Here is a 15,701-nt window from a genome sequence, read left to right as displayed (position 1 = left end):
ACTCTTTCAGGGTGGGCCGGTCAGCGCATGCAGCCCAGCTTCAGGTCGGGTCTGATCCCACAGGGGCCTGTGGGGTCATTTAGGTGCCCCAGGCCTTGGTCACCACCACATCAGCACCCCCACTGCACACACATCCGGCAGCCTGGATCTCACACAGGTGAAGACTACCGTGTTCCTTCAGCACAGCGTAGCTTAGAGCATGGGCTTTGCAGTCAGGCACTCTGGGTTCAAATCCTGCCCACGTCGCTTTCGGGTGTGTGCCCTTGGAAGCACGTTTAAGCTGCCCTTGCCTCAGTTTCCTCCTTTGTGAAATGGAGACCATATCTTTCTAGTGGAGCTGTGAGAATTACATGAGATATGTAAGAACTGCTAAATCTGTAGTGTCGTGTCTACAATACAGACTTCACTCTGTGAGCCACGGTCCTCTTTCTTCTCCTCCTCCTCCTCCTCTCTCCCTCCCCCTCCTCTTTCTAATTGTTATTATTATTCATTTAAATTGCCATGTGTTCTCACTTAACATGGTTAGGTACTGTCTTGTTATTTCTTTCTTAGAATAAGACCCTGGTGACAGCCAGGCCCTGGGCCAAAATGTTTGATCCCTCTGTAGGAGAAAGGATGGACTACGAGTCTGGGAACCAGGCTTAGATTCTGATCATAACTCATAGTGCGACTTCTCTTTGCCAACTCACTTGTCAGCTAAATGGGGATAATAACAACCTTCCCATCTTCTTGGGCTATCGCGAGGATAAAATGAAAACACAGATCTGAAGTGTTTGTACTTTGAAAGTGCTATATACCAGGCTTAGATTCTGATCATAACTCATAGTGCGACTTCTCTTTGCCAACTCACTTGTCAGCTAAATGGGGATAATAACAACCTTCCCATCTTCTTGGGCTATCGCGAGGATAAAATGAAAACACAGATCTGAAGTGTTTGCACTTTGAAAGTGCTATATAAAGTAAGAGGTTTCTATTGTTTATTTGTTTTGATGTAAACTTTTATCTCTTTTTGGTGCACCCAACTTCAGTTTGCCCAGCCAAGATACTGCATCCAGAACCTGGCTCTGTGGTTTGCTTATGTACTAATGTATTTATCTACGTTTTGCTTCTCACTCTTTCTTCTCCCAGACAATCCATGACTTAAGCTTCCCACCACTTCCAATTACCTAGAAAAATATCCTTCTGCCTTTCACCTCACATGATGGCTAGAGCATTGATCTGTCAGCTAGATTAGTGAGGTGCCCTCAAGAAAGAAATCTGAAACCTTTCTTCCACCCCTGGTTTACTTTCACTTTCTAAATGCAATGTGGCACCATGCACAGACATCTTGGCTGGGGGGCTCTTGGGCTCCCTAGACAATGAACCGGGCACCCCTGAACCAGGTGTCAGGTATTCCATGCACTCTCAGAGGAACAACCTCACAGACTGAATGTTCTACACTGTCTCAATGGTTCTAGGCCCGAATTCTATATTGTAACAATTTCTTGGCTACAGTTAGCCCCCACTGTGAGGCGAAGCTCTACAGAGTAAGCACTCAGCCCTCCTCTTCATCCATATGGAATACAGATGGCAGAAGATAATAAGGGGGCGGGGGGAGGGGGACAAGGAGGCTCTGATGAAGGAGAGAAGGGGAGAGGAGGTTAGAAAAGTAACTGGTATTTCACCTTGACACCAAACACAAGGCAGATGGCCGTTCCCCAGAATCTACAAACAGCCTACTCCTTGAATTCTCACCAAGTAGGCAATTTATTCTTTTTAAGAGGCTGCTGATTACGGTGGGTTATCTCTTTTTCTCCACCCAGCTTCAAGGTGAAAAAGAGATGAGAGAGAGAGAGCACTGCCCCCCGCCCCAGCTCATAAGGCAGCCGCTACCAAAACAAAATACACGCCCTCTCCTCTCCCTCAAACCAAACAGTAGTTTGTCAAATGGAAGAATAAGAAGGAAAGTGACAATTTTCCTTTATGTTAATAAATTGCTTTGGCCTAAAAAACATTAATCAATTTCTTTCCAAAGTGCACACACTTCTCTATACTATGCTATTTGCCTGGCCTTGAAAAGAAAGTCACTTTCAATCCCCTTTAAATTGTCAAGACCAGTATGGGGAGTTGCAAGAGGGGTGGGGGTAACTCTCTATGTCCCAGTGATTATAATGGAACCCTGTGGTGTTGCCATAGAAACATAGAATGTATTCTTTCCTGAATGTACATGGAGGGGAGGGGTGAAGAGTGATGTTGCTGGCAAAGTATACAATTACTGAAGAGCTTAAGGTATGAGTGAGGAGGTGAGGCTTCGGTCACTAAGATAGGAAGACAAAAGACTTAGTGAAGAGCGGAGTGGGCAGAGACCATATCCTACGTGAGGACATTTCACCTGTTGTTATTGTCCCGTCTGTGCAACTACCCAGTGACATAGCTTTATAACCCCCACTTTCATCCGAGTCTCAGAAAGGGAAGCAACTTGCCCAACGTCACCCAGCCAGTAAGTGGGGCAGCCTCGGTTCAAACCCAAGAGTATTTCACTCGAGAGCCCTCGCAATATCCTCTATATTGTGCTGCACTTTGAATTGTGACAGCGACACAGAGTTTACATTCTGTCTCCTGGTTTTTCTTTCTACAAGCCTGCCAGCTCTGTACACATTCTGGATTCACCCAGAGCATTATTATTTTGTTATTGGTATTAGGACACTATTGTAAGTCTTGATACACTCAGGTGGTCTGTTGCTGTTTGCTTGAATTATGAAGTCAGAGAAATGTCACATATAAGGAGAAGAAGGAAGCTGGTTTATGTGTTCATATTATATGCAGAGGTGTATGAATGAAAAGCTGAAAAGTAGGGGTATTTGAGATAGACACAGAGCATATTTTTAAAGCAACTGTTTAATAATCTGCTTCACACATTAGGACGTAAGACCCACAAGAGCGGTATCTATGTCTGTCTGTCTTACTTTTGTATCCCTGCAGTGTTAGGGCCAGAGTAGGATGGATGAATGGATGGGTGCGTGGGCGGGTGGAGGGAGGGAGGGAATGTCTTACACTAGACAGCAAAGAAAATTCTTAGAATGAGCAGGGGGTTCTTACTTTCTTTGGCTCCACCTGGTGCTCTAGGATGAAGGTTATTTTTCTGCCTCAAGAGAGAGGGCAAGGCCATTTCAGGAGCTAGAACTGTAAATGCGGATGTTCTCTATCTGAACTAGTGCTAGGTGGGGTGATAATCAGTTTGCAACTTAACTGTGTTAAATTTCTTCCTCGAAGCAGTGCAGAGGTTGCAGGAGACAACCCTTTCCCAGGCTCCAAATCCATCTCCTAAAGTTTCCACTGGGAAGACTGAGGTTGTAGGTAGGGCAGACAGAAGTCCACCCTAGAAGGAGAGATGAATAGGGGTGCAGTACTGGGTAGTGTGTCCTATAAGGGGGAGCCTCAGTGCGTGTGAGTCTGTGGATGCCTCTGCTTACTGACCTGGCATATCCTGGGCTTTGCCTAGAAGGTCTCCAATAGCTCTTGATGTTGGCTAGCATTTACTGAGGACCTAGAGCCACTGGACTGCCAGCACCAGGGAGCCAGGGAGAACGTCTGTGTGTCTGTCTATCACTCCTTCCCCAGCACCTAGCCCAGGGCCTGGCACATGGCAGATGCTCAACAGATGACTGTTGGATGACTGGCTGACTACTTGGTGCCTAGCTCTGAGTGATGCATGTGCATTATGTCGTTTAAACTTCACTGAGATCCTATGAGTAGGTAACATGTTCCTTTTACAGAAGAGGACACTGTGGCTTAAAAATGAGAAATGACTTCCCCAAGATGGCACATCTAATCAGATGTGGAGCTTTGCTTTGAAAATCACGGTCTATGTTTCATAGATGGCACAGGTTGCCCAGCCAAGAGTCCCTATAGAGGGGACCGAGGAGAAACAAAATAAAAGGATGTAAGCCGAGAAGAAAATCTGTGTGAAGCTTATCGAAAATATAGAAAGAAAATAATCAGACACCCCTCCCTGATGTCCCTAAGCAGACACCCCATCGGCCACTTCAGCTTCTTCCATCTCAGTTCCCAGTCACAAAAAACCATTCGGGGGCTTCGTTAGTCATGTGTGACAATGATGATTTGTCTTTTTGGCAGCACTTTGTCTGATCCTGGGTCTTTGGGCGGTGACATGGCAACAGTAGACAAGGACAAGTGTCCCTTTAACGATAGATAGCTCCTTTCAGCCCTCGCTGGTCAGAAAGGCTTTAGCCAGTCATGCCACATCACGAACCAACGTGAAGTCTTTCGTCTTCCATATGAAACATTTCATTTCCTCCTTGCTAAGCAAGGAGAATGCACTGTTTTTGTGACTCTGCATTTCTTCCGCTTTCCACACGCCCACACTGGCTCCTCATCTCTGGCCTTCTGAGAGCTCTAGTATGACACCAGGTAACAAACACAGCGAAAGCTTAATAGTCTTCTGACAAGTGTCGCAGCACTGGGAACACCTCCACAAGTAAATCTCCTAGGGAGGAAAGTGGACAACTGAGGGCAGAGGGAGCCCACGCACAGCCTGCGGGATCTGTTTTCTCTGGCCCGCTCCCTGGTCTCTGGGGAGGCTGAGCCAGAGGAGTGAGGCAGCTGACAGTCCCTGGCGCCTGCCAGCCTGATTCCCAAGCCCCTGAGGTCGGGGAGCGTGAGTACCCACTGCATAGGCCGGAGCTTCTGCACCCCATGGCCCCGACTGTTTCGACCTCTGGGAACCCTGGTGTGTGATGACTTGTTTACCTCACAGACCAGTGTACAGACCATACGACGGAGTCTGTACGTTAATAACTCCAAAACACACAAATAAAATAGAAAAACAAAAGTAATGTTAACGGTGACAACAGTAACAGAAACAACAGGAGCTAACTAACACAGATGGAAGGCTCACTATATGCCAGGCATTGCTCAGAGTACCTCATTTATACCTTCTCATTTCATCGATATACATAATTAATTCCAAAGAAAGCCTTTGAGATAGGTGCTTATATTATGTCCATTTTATAGGTAAGAAAACTGAGTTGTTAGTTTTATTGTATATTCTGTATTATTTAAATCTCATAATGAGGCAGTTTTCATGCATGACATATAAAAGGAATTAAGAATTAGAAGCATTAAACAAATGCGAGACACACTGGAGCAATGTTTACTGAACACCTACTACAAGGCTGCTATATTACATGCCTCATTTAAACTTGGGAACATCCCCGAGAGGAATGCATTATGGGTACCAATTCAGTCAGTGAGAAATTGGAGATTCACAGAGGCAGCGGAATTTTCCCAAGGTCCCACAGCCTGCAGGTACTTAAGCTCTGGGACTAGATTTCAAAGCCCATGTTCTTCCATGTCGGTTGGACACCAGTGGTGCTATATCAGTATGTGCTGATTAGAATTTACTTTCCTTCCTTATTCTCTGTGTTTTTCAGTGTAGAATATGATTTTCGACAGCAGGAAGGCAGGTTCCATGAAGTTCTACAGAGTCTGGAAGAAGCGGAACCAGCTGAGGAGCCACCTCCCCCACCCAAGTCCCCAGCGGAAGCACCGGTTCCCGAGAAGCAGGACTTGAGGAGGAAAACCAAGAAGGTGAAGAAGAAATGCTTCTGGTGGATCTGAGCTTGCTGGGCCCATCTGCTCTGCCCTCCCTACACACCTCCCCGAGGCGGGGAGGCCACCGCACGCAGGCCATCTCTGCAGAGGCCCCAGCCTGTGAGCCACGCCATCTGCAGAATGGGGCAGACTCGGGGCTAGGTTAGCCGTTGCTGGACGCCTGGCCACCAGCTTCACCTGAGTGCTGGCCACCGCCTGCTGAGGACTTCATGGACCATGGAGTGACCACTTGCCTAGTTGCCTGTCATGCACAACCTGGCCACATCCTGGTTTGCGAGTCTAGATTCCGTGAGCAAGGCCCCCTTCGCACTTTCCAATACCTCCGTGATGCTAAGCACTTCCTTCCCAACCTGATTTCACCATCCCAGAAGCAAGAAAAAAAGAAATGTACAGAGCAGGAAGATAGAAGAGGGTTTGAAGCAGATATAGCAGAAAAAAAATAGATACATAAACTGGCAGTTTTCTATGATATTGGCACACATAAGTATGACAGAAATAGGCAGGACATAAAAATGTAAGATCGCCTGGTGGATTGGGTCATTTTCATTTTTAATTAGCCCCTTGATCCCAAATCATGAATTTGTCATCTCATGCCGTGTGGGCCTTGCAGTCTGTGGCAGAGTAAGGTCACTGCAGCATATAATGAACTGGCTGGTGTGGCTATCCTGTAGTTGTAATTGCTCCAGGGCCCACCTTAGACAATCACGCTTCTCAGCCTGAGACCGCCTGGCAAATGGGCGGGATCTGGTTGGGTTTGAACTTTAAGATTCCACGTTAATTTCCCTGCAACATTTAAGACCATGAGATCCAGCAGCTTGTTCATCCATTTCATCTTACCAGTAACATGTATAAGACTAAGGTAAGATACAACACTGGTTCTCATTCATTCATTCATTCATTCATTCCTGCAACAGCTTTGTAGATAGGTTCAAAAGTATATTAATCTACATAATCTCCTTTCCTGGAGACCAGGACATGGTCACCTGATTGCAGAAGCAGCAGGACTGGGGATGAGGATACCTTTATATATTTTTCCATTTTAGTATTAAAGATATTTCCTTCTGAAAGTCTGAATTCTTTTAAAGTCTGGCTCATTCTTTTGACGAGACCCCCATACATGTGGGTCCAGTCAAACTAGCATGGCTGAACGAACTACTAATGTAATATAATTAAATAATCGCTACATACTTTGGGGATGAAGGGTGGGTTGTAAGGTTCATATTCCTTCTCATTAAATTCTCTACCAGCTTGTGGTTAGATTGATGATCCTAAAGGCCAACGTGACATTCAATGAAGAAGGCATTTCATAACCCCCTTTGCTGAAGATCAGGTGTCTGAGTCAGGCTCTGCAGAACACAGCATTCTGTGTGAACATGGCATGTACATACCCCACTGCAAACTGAGACAAAATGAGCAAACCACCCTGACAGTTGCACCTTCCCCTGCCACAGCGCTGCAGTGCACAAAGCTATTTCAGTGAGAGCGAGAGGGAAATTTGGCAAGGAATCTGGGCTTGCACTATTTAAGTCTTGGAATCTCATTCAAGATGTTCTTGTTCTGTTTCTAGTGTAATGTTTAAACCCACAAAATGAGACTGGCATCCATAATGTTAAGCTGGAATTAAGATAAATGCACTTGTCATACTTAAGAAGCCACATTTCAATAAGATATGCTACCACTGGCTGAAAGCCACAGATCTTTCTGTATCCACACAATCAACTTGCAGTTGGCCCCAACAATGGAGAAGAACAGCAGAGAGGATAATCCAATCAAGAAAATCATGTGGGATCTCTTATGTAATTTCATCTTGTAGTAGAGCTTCCATCTTAATTTGCTTTGCTTACACTAATTTTCAAATTACGTTATATTCTCGGGCAGCACGCTAAAATGAAAACAATCCTGTTCCGGAAATTAAGAGACCCAGGCAACAGAACAGTCTAGTCCACTGTCCTTTGGTAAATTGCTTAAATTTTCAGGGCCAATTTTTCCACTCTTGAATGAAGATATAAACACCTTCTCTTCCTACTTGACAAGCTCTGTGCATGGTCCAGCATCAAATGAACAAAATGGCCCAGAGCTGAGCTGAGTCATTTGCCAAAGTTGGCCTTGAATGAAGAGATGTCTGAGGTCATTTACACAATCCGAACCTTGGATAATTAAGAAGTGCATGTTGTCAGGCTCTTATGTTGAGTTAGGGACCTCAGATAAACCCTCAACCAAATTAAATGAAATTGGGGCTGGAAAATGTTGACATTTCTTGAAATACAACCAAATGAGACTATAATGATTCTATACCTAAGCACAACACAGAATTGCTGGGGCCACCAACCTGCAATTGGGAAGAGAGTCTCTTCTGGAAACCGAGCACTGAAATCGTTATGAGGGAAAAGGATTCAGTAAACACCCTCCTGCCAACAAAAATGACCATCTCTGTGTTTAAAAAAACCCATACATATACATATACCAAAACTCATCTACTCATGTGGAAATCGCTTCTTTGTAAAATATTATGTAACATCTACCATGACAGTCTACAAAAATGCTGTACTTGAGGTTATATGGTTTTATGGGGAGATATTAATTTAATAAAAATTACTTTTATAAAATTTAAAAGAAAAAAGACCGATACATCAACTTAAGTTGCAGGAGTTTATGTAGCTGCTTTCTCTGTAGTTAAAAAAACAAAATGTGTATTCACTATACTTGGAACTTAATACTAGCTCATCTATAGAGCATCTTCTTAAAGACTATGTATAATGTAAGGTTTTGTAAATTTCTAAACTGTTTTAAATGGGATATTATCTTTTGCAATAAACTTACATATTTTTCCTAGGTTTTAAGACTCCATTACTAGCTTGGGTTCGTTTGAGTTATAAAACTTAAACTTTAGGAGTATGCCTCTGTGGTCCTAATTTCAGGGGAAGTGTTCGTTATAATTTCTTCTATATTTTCCCAGGAAAACAAATAAACAAAGAACAGATTCAGAACTTAGCGCCAAAATGATCACACGAAGTACCACGTGTCCTGAGAGCAAGGGAGGCCATGTGAATGAATGGGACAGTTGCCAGTTCATTCAGATGAATACACATTCATGTTTTTATCATTATTATGCCCGTACACCTGAACTATAATTTATTCAACATTTTTCTTTATTTTTTCTTTAATTTTCTCCCTTACAAGGCAACTTTATATCACCACCACAAGAAAAACCAATATGATATTTCAAATATAGAAGATGAAATCAATATAATTTTATTAAGTTCTTGCTAGAGATTGTTGAGTATTGAAGGTGCTAAGCCTAAGACCAGCTCTCTTTGTAAAGAAACTAGCAAATACTCAACACGTGCCAAAGCCACTTTAATACCAGCTTATTTTCTACTTGATTAACTCAGACGTTTGAGAGAGAATTGAAAAGAAAAAAAACTTTGCCATCATGTGATTCAATTTTTTCCCTCAGTTGTCCATAAGCTATCTAAAACCAGCTTATTTACCAATTTAGGAGGGAAAAAACTAAACACAGAATCAAAGTCTTAGGCTTGATATTACTCTGCTCCCTTCTTTTTGCTGTGTGGCCTTAGGAAAGCTAACCTCAGTGAGCCTGATTCCTTTTCTTATAATGCTGAATACAACCTTTGCTTTATAAGGGCTTTATAAGGGTATCTAATAATTAGGTGGGTGAAAGCCCTGAGCACAATGTAGGGTACACAACAGGAGCTCAAGAGATGCGTATTCACTAATTTTTTGATTAAAATAAATTGGGAGACAGGACAGAAGATGCCTTCATGAGGTCGAACTGAGTTTTCAGAAATAGGCTTAAGATCGTTTCAGGGCAAAAAGTGGTATTGATAAGAAATAAACTCCTCTTTCTGACCTGATTAAGACCAGAAACCATGACAATGAACGTTAATTAACACAGCCTTCAGTGATCCAAGATACTCAGGCATACCAAGCACAGCATGGCAATCTGGGGAGTGAAGGATCCTTGTTGCATGGAATCAAATATACTAGAGGTGAAAGACAAGAGCTGGATCTCTGTAAGAGCTGGGTCCCTGCCATTTTAAGCATGAGGTGATTCAGTAAGGCTAGAAGATTCACCCCAGGGCTCACAGCAGTCGTGTGGGGAAGTCTGAGCTGGGAGCAATATGACTGGTGGATGGAATGTGTGGGAGTCTACCAGACACCAGCACCCAGGGCAGTTCCAGCAAGCACTGGCGCCAGACTTGAGACCCATTCTGACCCCCAGGTACAGTTTCCTCATTAGCTGAGCGGAGGCCTCAGTACAGCTTTCACTTGAAAAGGCTCTCATTTGAAGTTGCTCTAGGCAACTTGCCATATGCTAAAAAATGTATTTTTTTTAAATTGAAGAGACATAGATGTTTTATGATCATTATGCCCATCAAGCATGACTTGTAATAAAAAGAGCTGAGTGACAAATCCATACCCAACACTGTCTGCATTTGGTTTGCACCATGTTTAACTGACTTCATGCTCATAACCCCTTTTGCATACTTTCATCCCACCCCTCCACCATCTTCTTTCAACCACTTTAAAGCCTGAATGCCTACTGATCACATCTATCACCCCTACTGCTGAGGTTTCCCAAAACTATGATTTCTTCCTGTCTCCTACAGAACCCTCAGCCCACGAAGACCAAACCTAGAGCTTGGTTTAATCACTGCCAGACTAAGTCAGGTTCCAAGTAAGCATGCCTCTTCACTGCTGGTCTCCTATTACAAACCCCCTTCTTCTCTCAGCTGGCTGTTACAGACGCACCCCGACTGGTCTCCCCACAGGCATTCCCTTTCCCTTCCAGCACATTCTCTCCACAGCAGCAAAAGCAATCATTGCAAAATTTCGATCTGCACCACGTGACATTCTGGCTGAAAACATGTCAATGGCTTCCTGATAAGCTCAGAACATCTACTGGACCTCTCCCACAGAAGTTCCCATCATAGGCCCTTGTGCCATCTGCTCTCCAGTCACACTGAGTCACCTTGAGTTCCTTGGACCTAGCATGCAACACTCCCTACAGAGTCTACGTACACTTTTCCCTCTGCTTGAGATAATCCCACCATGCCACCCTCCCTGCTCAGTCTCCAGCTCTGTTGCACCTTCCTAGACAAGGCTTTCATAACTACCACTGCCACAGCCCAGACTACACCAAATACCCCATTTACACACTCACCTGGCACCAAGGACCCCTCCATCAAAGTGGTTGGCATGGTCGTCCTTGTACGTATATTTGTATCATTCTTTGATGAATGTATTTCTCTCTCATTAGCCTACAATCTTCTTAAGATAAGAATCCTGCTTAATTTTGCTCACTGTTGTTATCTCCAGCACTTAGCACAATGAGATTCAAATATTTGTTGCAGTAATAGACTAATGAATGAGTTGGATCCAGTGGATAGACCAAAGAAATGATTCCAAGATTTTCCTTGTCTATCAGTCCTCACATGGCGATGGTCCTACTGGTGTGCACGGCTTCCATCTGTGCTCTCCCGGGCATCCAGCCCTCCACTGATTCGGACTGTCCGCAGCTAATGTGCCCAAGGCTTCTAACTCCACAGGGCTCGATGTGGCCCTGAGGACCCAGGAACACCAAGCCACTACCATCCTGTCTCGCCGCCACCCTCAACACCTTTATCTTGAATACTGATGACCCAGTTCACCTTGTTTCAGAACAAACTGCCATCAGAATCAAATTTCAATGCATTTTGCACATTTCACCGAGATATTGCCTTACTGCATGAAAGAGAAAATTTGTTTTGAAATTACGTAGATTGTTAACTATTTTTGCTGTAATGTTTCCATTAAAATGCCAGAATTTATTACATGTGACCTAGTCCGTTTCAGACAAAACGCAATTTAAAGGAGACAGGGTCCATCTAACTGAAGAAACATTTTGAACAGAGCATTTTGCCTTGGTTAAACCACAACTAAAATGAAAAGACAATAAATATCATACCAAAGTATTATTTGCTCCAAATCAAACAGAAGCTTTATTACCATGAATGGCTTTCACGAATTCTCAGAATCCATAGCTATCTTACATTAAATTTCACTCAAATGAAACCCACGCTTTTTCTCCTGGCAAAAGCTCAATATGTATTTTTTAAATCATCAGCTAAACACAGTGACCTCGCATCGGTGCTTGGGCTTGGTCTCCCAGGTAGCACACACAGCGTTGTAATACCCTGGTTATGCTGACAAAGAAGGCTTTTTTATCCTAAGCCAAACAGGCTGAGTCATTTCAATTGCTGAAATTGTGAGTGGTTCACACAGGCCTTCCACAGAGCATGCAAACCCCGTCCCACGTGCAGAAATCTCATACGGGTGATGCTGTCGTGGTTTTTTGTGTGCTCATTTATTTCAAGATAAACAACAACAACAACCAATAAGCCATCTGGAGTCAGGGATCAAAACAAGCAAAGCCAAAGCCACGCGAAGCATCGACGTGCACAAACCCACCCCACTGACCTGTTTGGGCTTCGTGAAATGCATCCCTCCCTCTTCTCTGCTCTATGCATCCACCAGCTCCAAGGAAACTTCTCAGGTGAGCCTCAGTCCATAATCACTTATTTTTCAATAAACAGTTATTGATTCCCTTCTGTGTTCCAGGCAAGAAAACTGCAGATACAGCTCTTATTATGGTCAGGGGCGGGGGTGGGAGTTAGGACACTAAGCACATCTCCTTTTCTCATCCGCTCACCGGGATGTCCTATCGCCCTCCTTTTGACCTTCTCAATGTTGTCCTTGTTAATTCTCTTGTGATGATTATTTGTCTTAAATTCTCCTCCTTTGCCCATAATACGCTGTGTCCTGAGAGTAGGAACTGCTTTCCTTACCTAGTGAGGTCTAAGGTCTAGAAGGTCTTTGTAATTGAAACGAAATGCTTCAGCACGAGCCCTTGTCTGTTCCACGCAGACCACCACACTGGCCTTCCAAGTCGATTTCCCTTACACTTTTCCTCCCTGTTGCCTGGAAATCTCTCTAAGACACATTTGGCCATGCCATCCCCTGGCTTTTATGTCTCTAATCGCACCCCACCTCCACCCTCGAGCATAAAATTCCTCACGGCAAACAGATTTCCTTATCATCTGACTCCAACCTACTAGGTATAGCCTAACTTCCTACTACTCCACTTTCTCCTGTACCCGTCTCCTTGCCACTTTCCAAAAGGTTCGAGGCTATTACTTATCAGTAACTTAGTGCACGATGTCCTCTCCACCTGAGACAGTGTTTCATGATCCATCTATCATGAAAAATGTGGTGGAATAAATGAATAGCAGCCATATCACTACTAATCGTGATAATTAATAAAGGTAATTAAAGAGAAGTAAAATTATATACATAAAAAATGTTTGACTATCTCATTAATTCCTGTTTTTAAAAAAATAGTGTTTGAGGCTTTTTTCCCCGATTATAAAAGGAAAGCAAAATCATTTCATTTTAGAAAAAGTAAAACTACAGAAATGTACAAATCATGTGTTCTTTAAGCAGAAGATACCAACATAACTTTAGCTTCAGAACGTGGTTCCTGGGTCTGACCTCTGCGAGGTCCAGGCCTCTGGTAATGGGCCACGTTTTCCTGCCACTCAACCTTCAGGGTACTAATGACTTTCTTGTTGTTGTTACATTCCTGTAATCCTTTCTCTATATTTAAATCATAAAATTTCCTCAAGTTACTAAAAAATCATTATAAATATTTAATGGCTGCCCAAATACATCACTGTATGAATGTAGCATAAATCTAGAAAAATGGGTTCTGATTTTGAAGGATCATTTGACAAAACTGATGCCTTTGAGTCACTTAAGAAGGCCAGTGCCCTAGGAAGGATGACCTGGACCAGAGACTTATGGGGGAAGCCTATTCATTTGTAGCTGTTCTTCATGGGCAGCTCCAGTGGGAAGGACACTCTGTGATGGGGTTCCTCCTTCCAGTCTGGGACTCAAGCCTTCAGAGCAGACATATGGTAGCCAATATCATCTCCAGGGGGCTTTACTCACAGCCCAGCTGCAGCAATGGCTTATGCTGCAGGAAATGGCTTATGCTGCAAATCCAGGAAAGATCCCAAGTCAGGGCCATAAAATAGTATGTAATCTGATTCATAACATTGCGTCAAAGTAGGAAGGAGACTATAGCACGAGAGGAGAATAATAATGGCTCCTGCTACGTGTGAAGCCCAGTGCTTTGAGCTTGATACATATGTTTTTATTTAATCTTCGCCATGGGATTGACATGTAATAATCATTATTAGCTCCATTTGGCAGATAAGGGGACTGAGGAAAAGAACTATGAAGTGAAGAGATTTCCTAGTTGTGAAATGAGGCCTCCCCACTCCTTCTGAGAAAAGAGGACCAGTCCCCAGCCAGTAAAATCCCTGCAAACTCCCTTCCCTGCACCCCAGCTCCTGAGCCTTCAGAAAGCAATGCTGGGCATGACGATGCTCAGCCAGCGCCCAGTGGCAGACATTCTAATTTCCAAAGTTCTCCAAGGACGCGAAGAGAGGCTAGCCGGGGTGACAAGTGCCGGGAAACAGGACAAGAGGTACAGTGGAGTCTGACCTTTAAGACTCCACAGCACTTAAAATGACTTGTTTGCAGTTGGATCTGTCTAGCTCCACTAACAGAGGCGGAAAGGCACTGAGATATTTGGAGATGATTTCATTAGGATGAGGCACTCTGGTCGCACACTTCCTAGAACTCACTGTTCAAGCCCCAGTCTGTGTCTGTGCCTCTCCCTCTCTGAGTGGCTAGTGGAGGCTCCTGCACAGGCACCAGCTTCTCCAGGGCCTGAGCTCACCTCCCCCACAGAACCTCAAAGTGTGTGCTGCTGAGGCACGTGTAAAACTGTCATGGTGGTGGCGGCGGTGGCGGCAGCAGCAGCGTATTTGTCATCTAAGAGCGTGCTCTCCTCATAGCAAAGGCTGCTCGGGCAGACCAAGGAGATGTAGTAGCTGTTTTCACAAATTTAGGAACCTATATCTCCTAATTCCCTTTTCTGTGGTTCATTATGAAAGAGAAGGAAGGTTTGAAGAACAAAACCAGCTCCTTTATGCCCCAGCCCTGGAGCTTTAATTTGTCTAAAAGAATTCTACCACATAGGGCTAGTAGAGCATTTGGGAATTTTATATTAAAAATATCCTTAAGGGAAAGTCTGACACGAAATAAATCTTTTCTTATCTTATTTTTTAAGTCAGAATTCATTTAAAGCTAGACATTAATTTGTACTCTTGATTAGTTTGTCTTTCCATTCATTCACTCCTATAGCCTGCATGAATGCCTGCTCCTTGCCAAGCCCTGGGCCTATGGACGGGAACCTCAAATACAATAGGAAACAGTCCCTTTCCTCAAGGATTTTAGTCTTCTGTGGAACACTGATAGGTTAAGAAATAATTCCATTATGACATGATCATGCTGTAATTGAAAAATAGACAGAGAACAATGAGGTCACTGAAGAAAGATGATCTTAAGGAATGAAAGGAGGTTTCACAGAATAAGGCAAGAAATGATGCTCCCTCTCACAATCGTCTAATGCATCCTCTCTACATATTCAAATTTTTCATGTCATTCAAGAACTAGACCCAGTTCTATGAAGTCTACCTTCGTAACTGACTCCTGCCTACGCATGCTGTAGGTTCCTTGGAAGTTGAGATACCAATCCATCTTTTATGTATATATTTCATATACTCCTTGATACACAATTACTAAAATCCTTATTAAAGCAAAGCTTCCCCCCTCCCCCACAGGACATAAGCATCATCCACATTTCCATATCAAGCAGCAACCGCCACGCTACTCTAAGCTAATGACGCCATCTTTTGGTTACCACTGAATTTTAGGTCTCTTGTATAATGTCTATTTTCTTTATTAACTTGATCTCCCTCTAACACACACACACACACACGCACACACACACACACACATACCCCACACATTTACTATCTCTCCGAAATTTTCTCAAATTAATTTTACCTCAGGAAAACGATTTCCCAGACATGCATAGTGAAATGCTTAAGATGTGGGCTCTAAGACCTGGGTTTGGACTCTAGCTTCCTTCTTCCCAGGCATGGGATGCTGGGGAA

At 43.6% G+C, this 15,701-nt stretch overlaps 2 protein-coding genes across 2 annotated transcripts in view; one reads left to right on the top strand and one right to left on the bottom strand.

Moving 5' to 3' along the window:
* FAM196B (family with sequence similarity 196 member B) overlaps positions 1-5,619 on the top strand; it is a 16,301-nt gene extending 10,682 nt beyond the window's left edge. The window contains exon 3 of the mRNA XM_006906498.1: positions 5,433-5,619. Coding sequence (XP_006906560.1) covers positions 5,433-5,619 — 187 coding nt within the window. The remainder of the gene's footprint in view (positions 1-5,432) is intronic.
* The window catches only part of DOCK2 (dedicator of cytokinesis 2), a 367,177-nt gene that overhangs the window by 184,341 nt on the left and 167,135 nt on the right, over positions 1-15,701 (bottom strand). The gene's annotated exons all lie outside the window — the stretch shown is intronic.

Source organism: Pteropus alecto, unplaced genomic scaffold (assembly GCF_000325575.1).
Source record: "Pteropus alecto unplaced genomic scaffold, ASM32557v1 scaffold40, whole genome shotgun sequence".
Lineage (NCBI taxonomy): Eukaryota > Metazoa > Chordata > Mammalia > Chiroptera > Pteropodidae > Pteropus > Pteropus alecto.
Note: the sequence above shows the minus strand (reverse complement) of the source record. Positions and strands in the feature narration are given on the sequence as shown.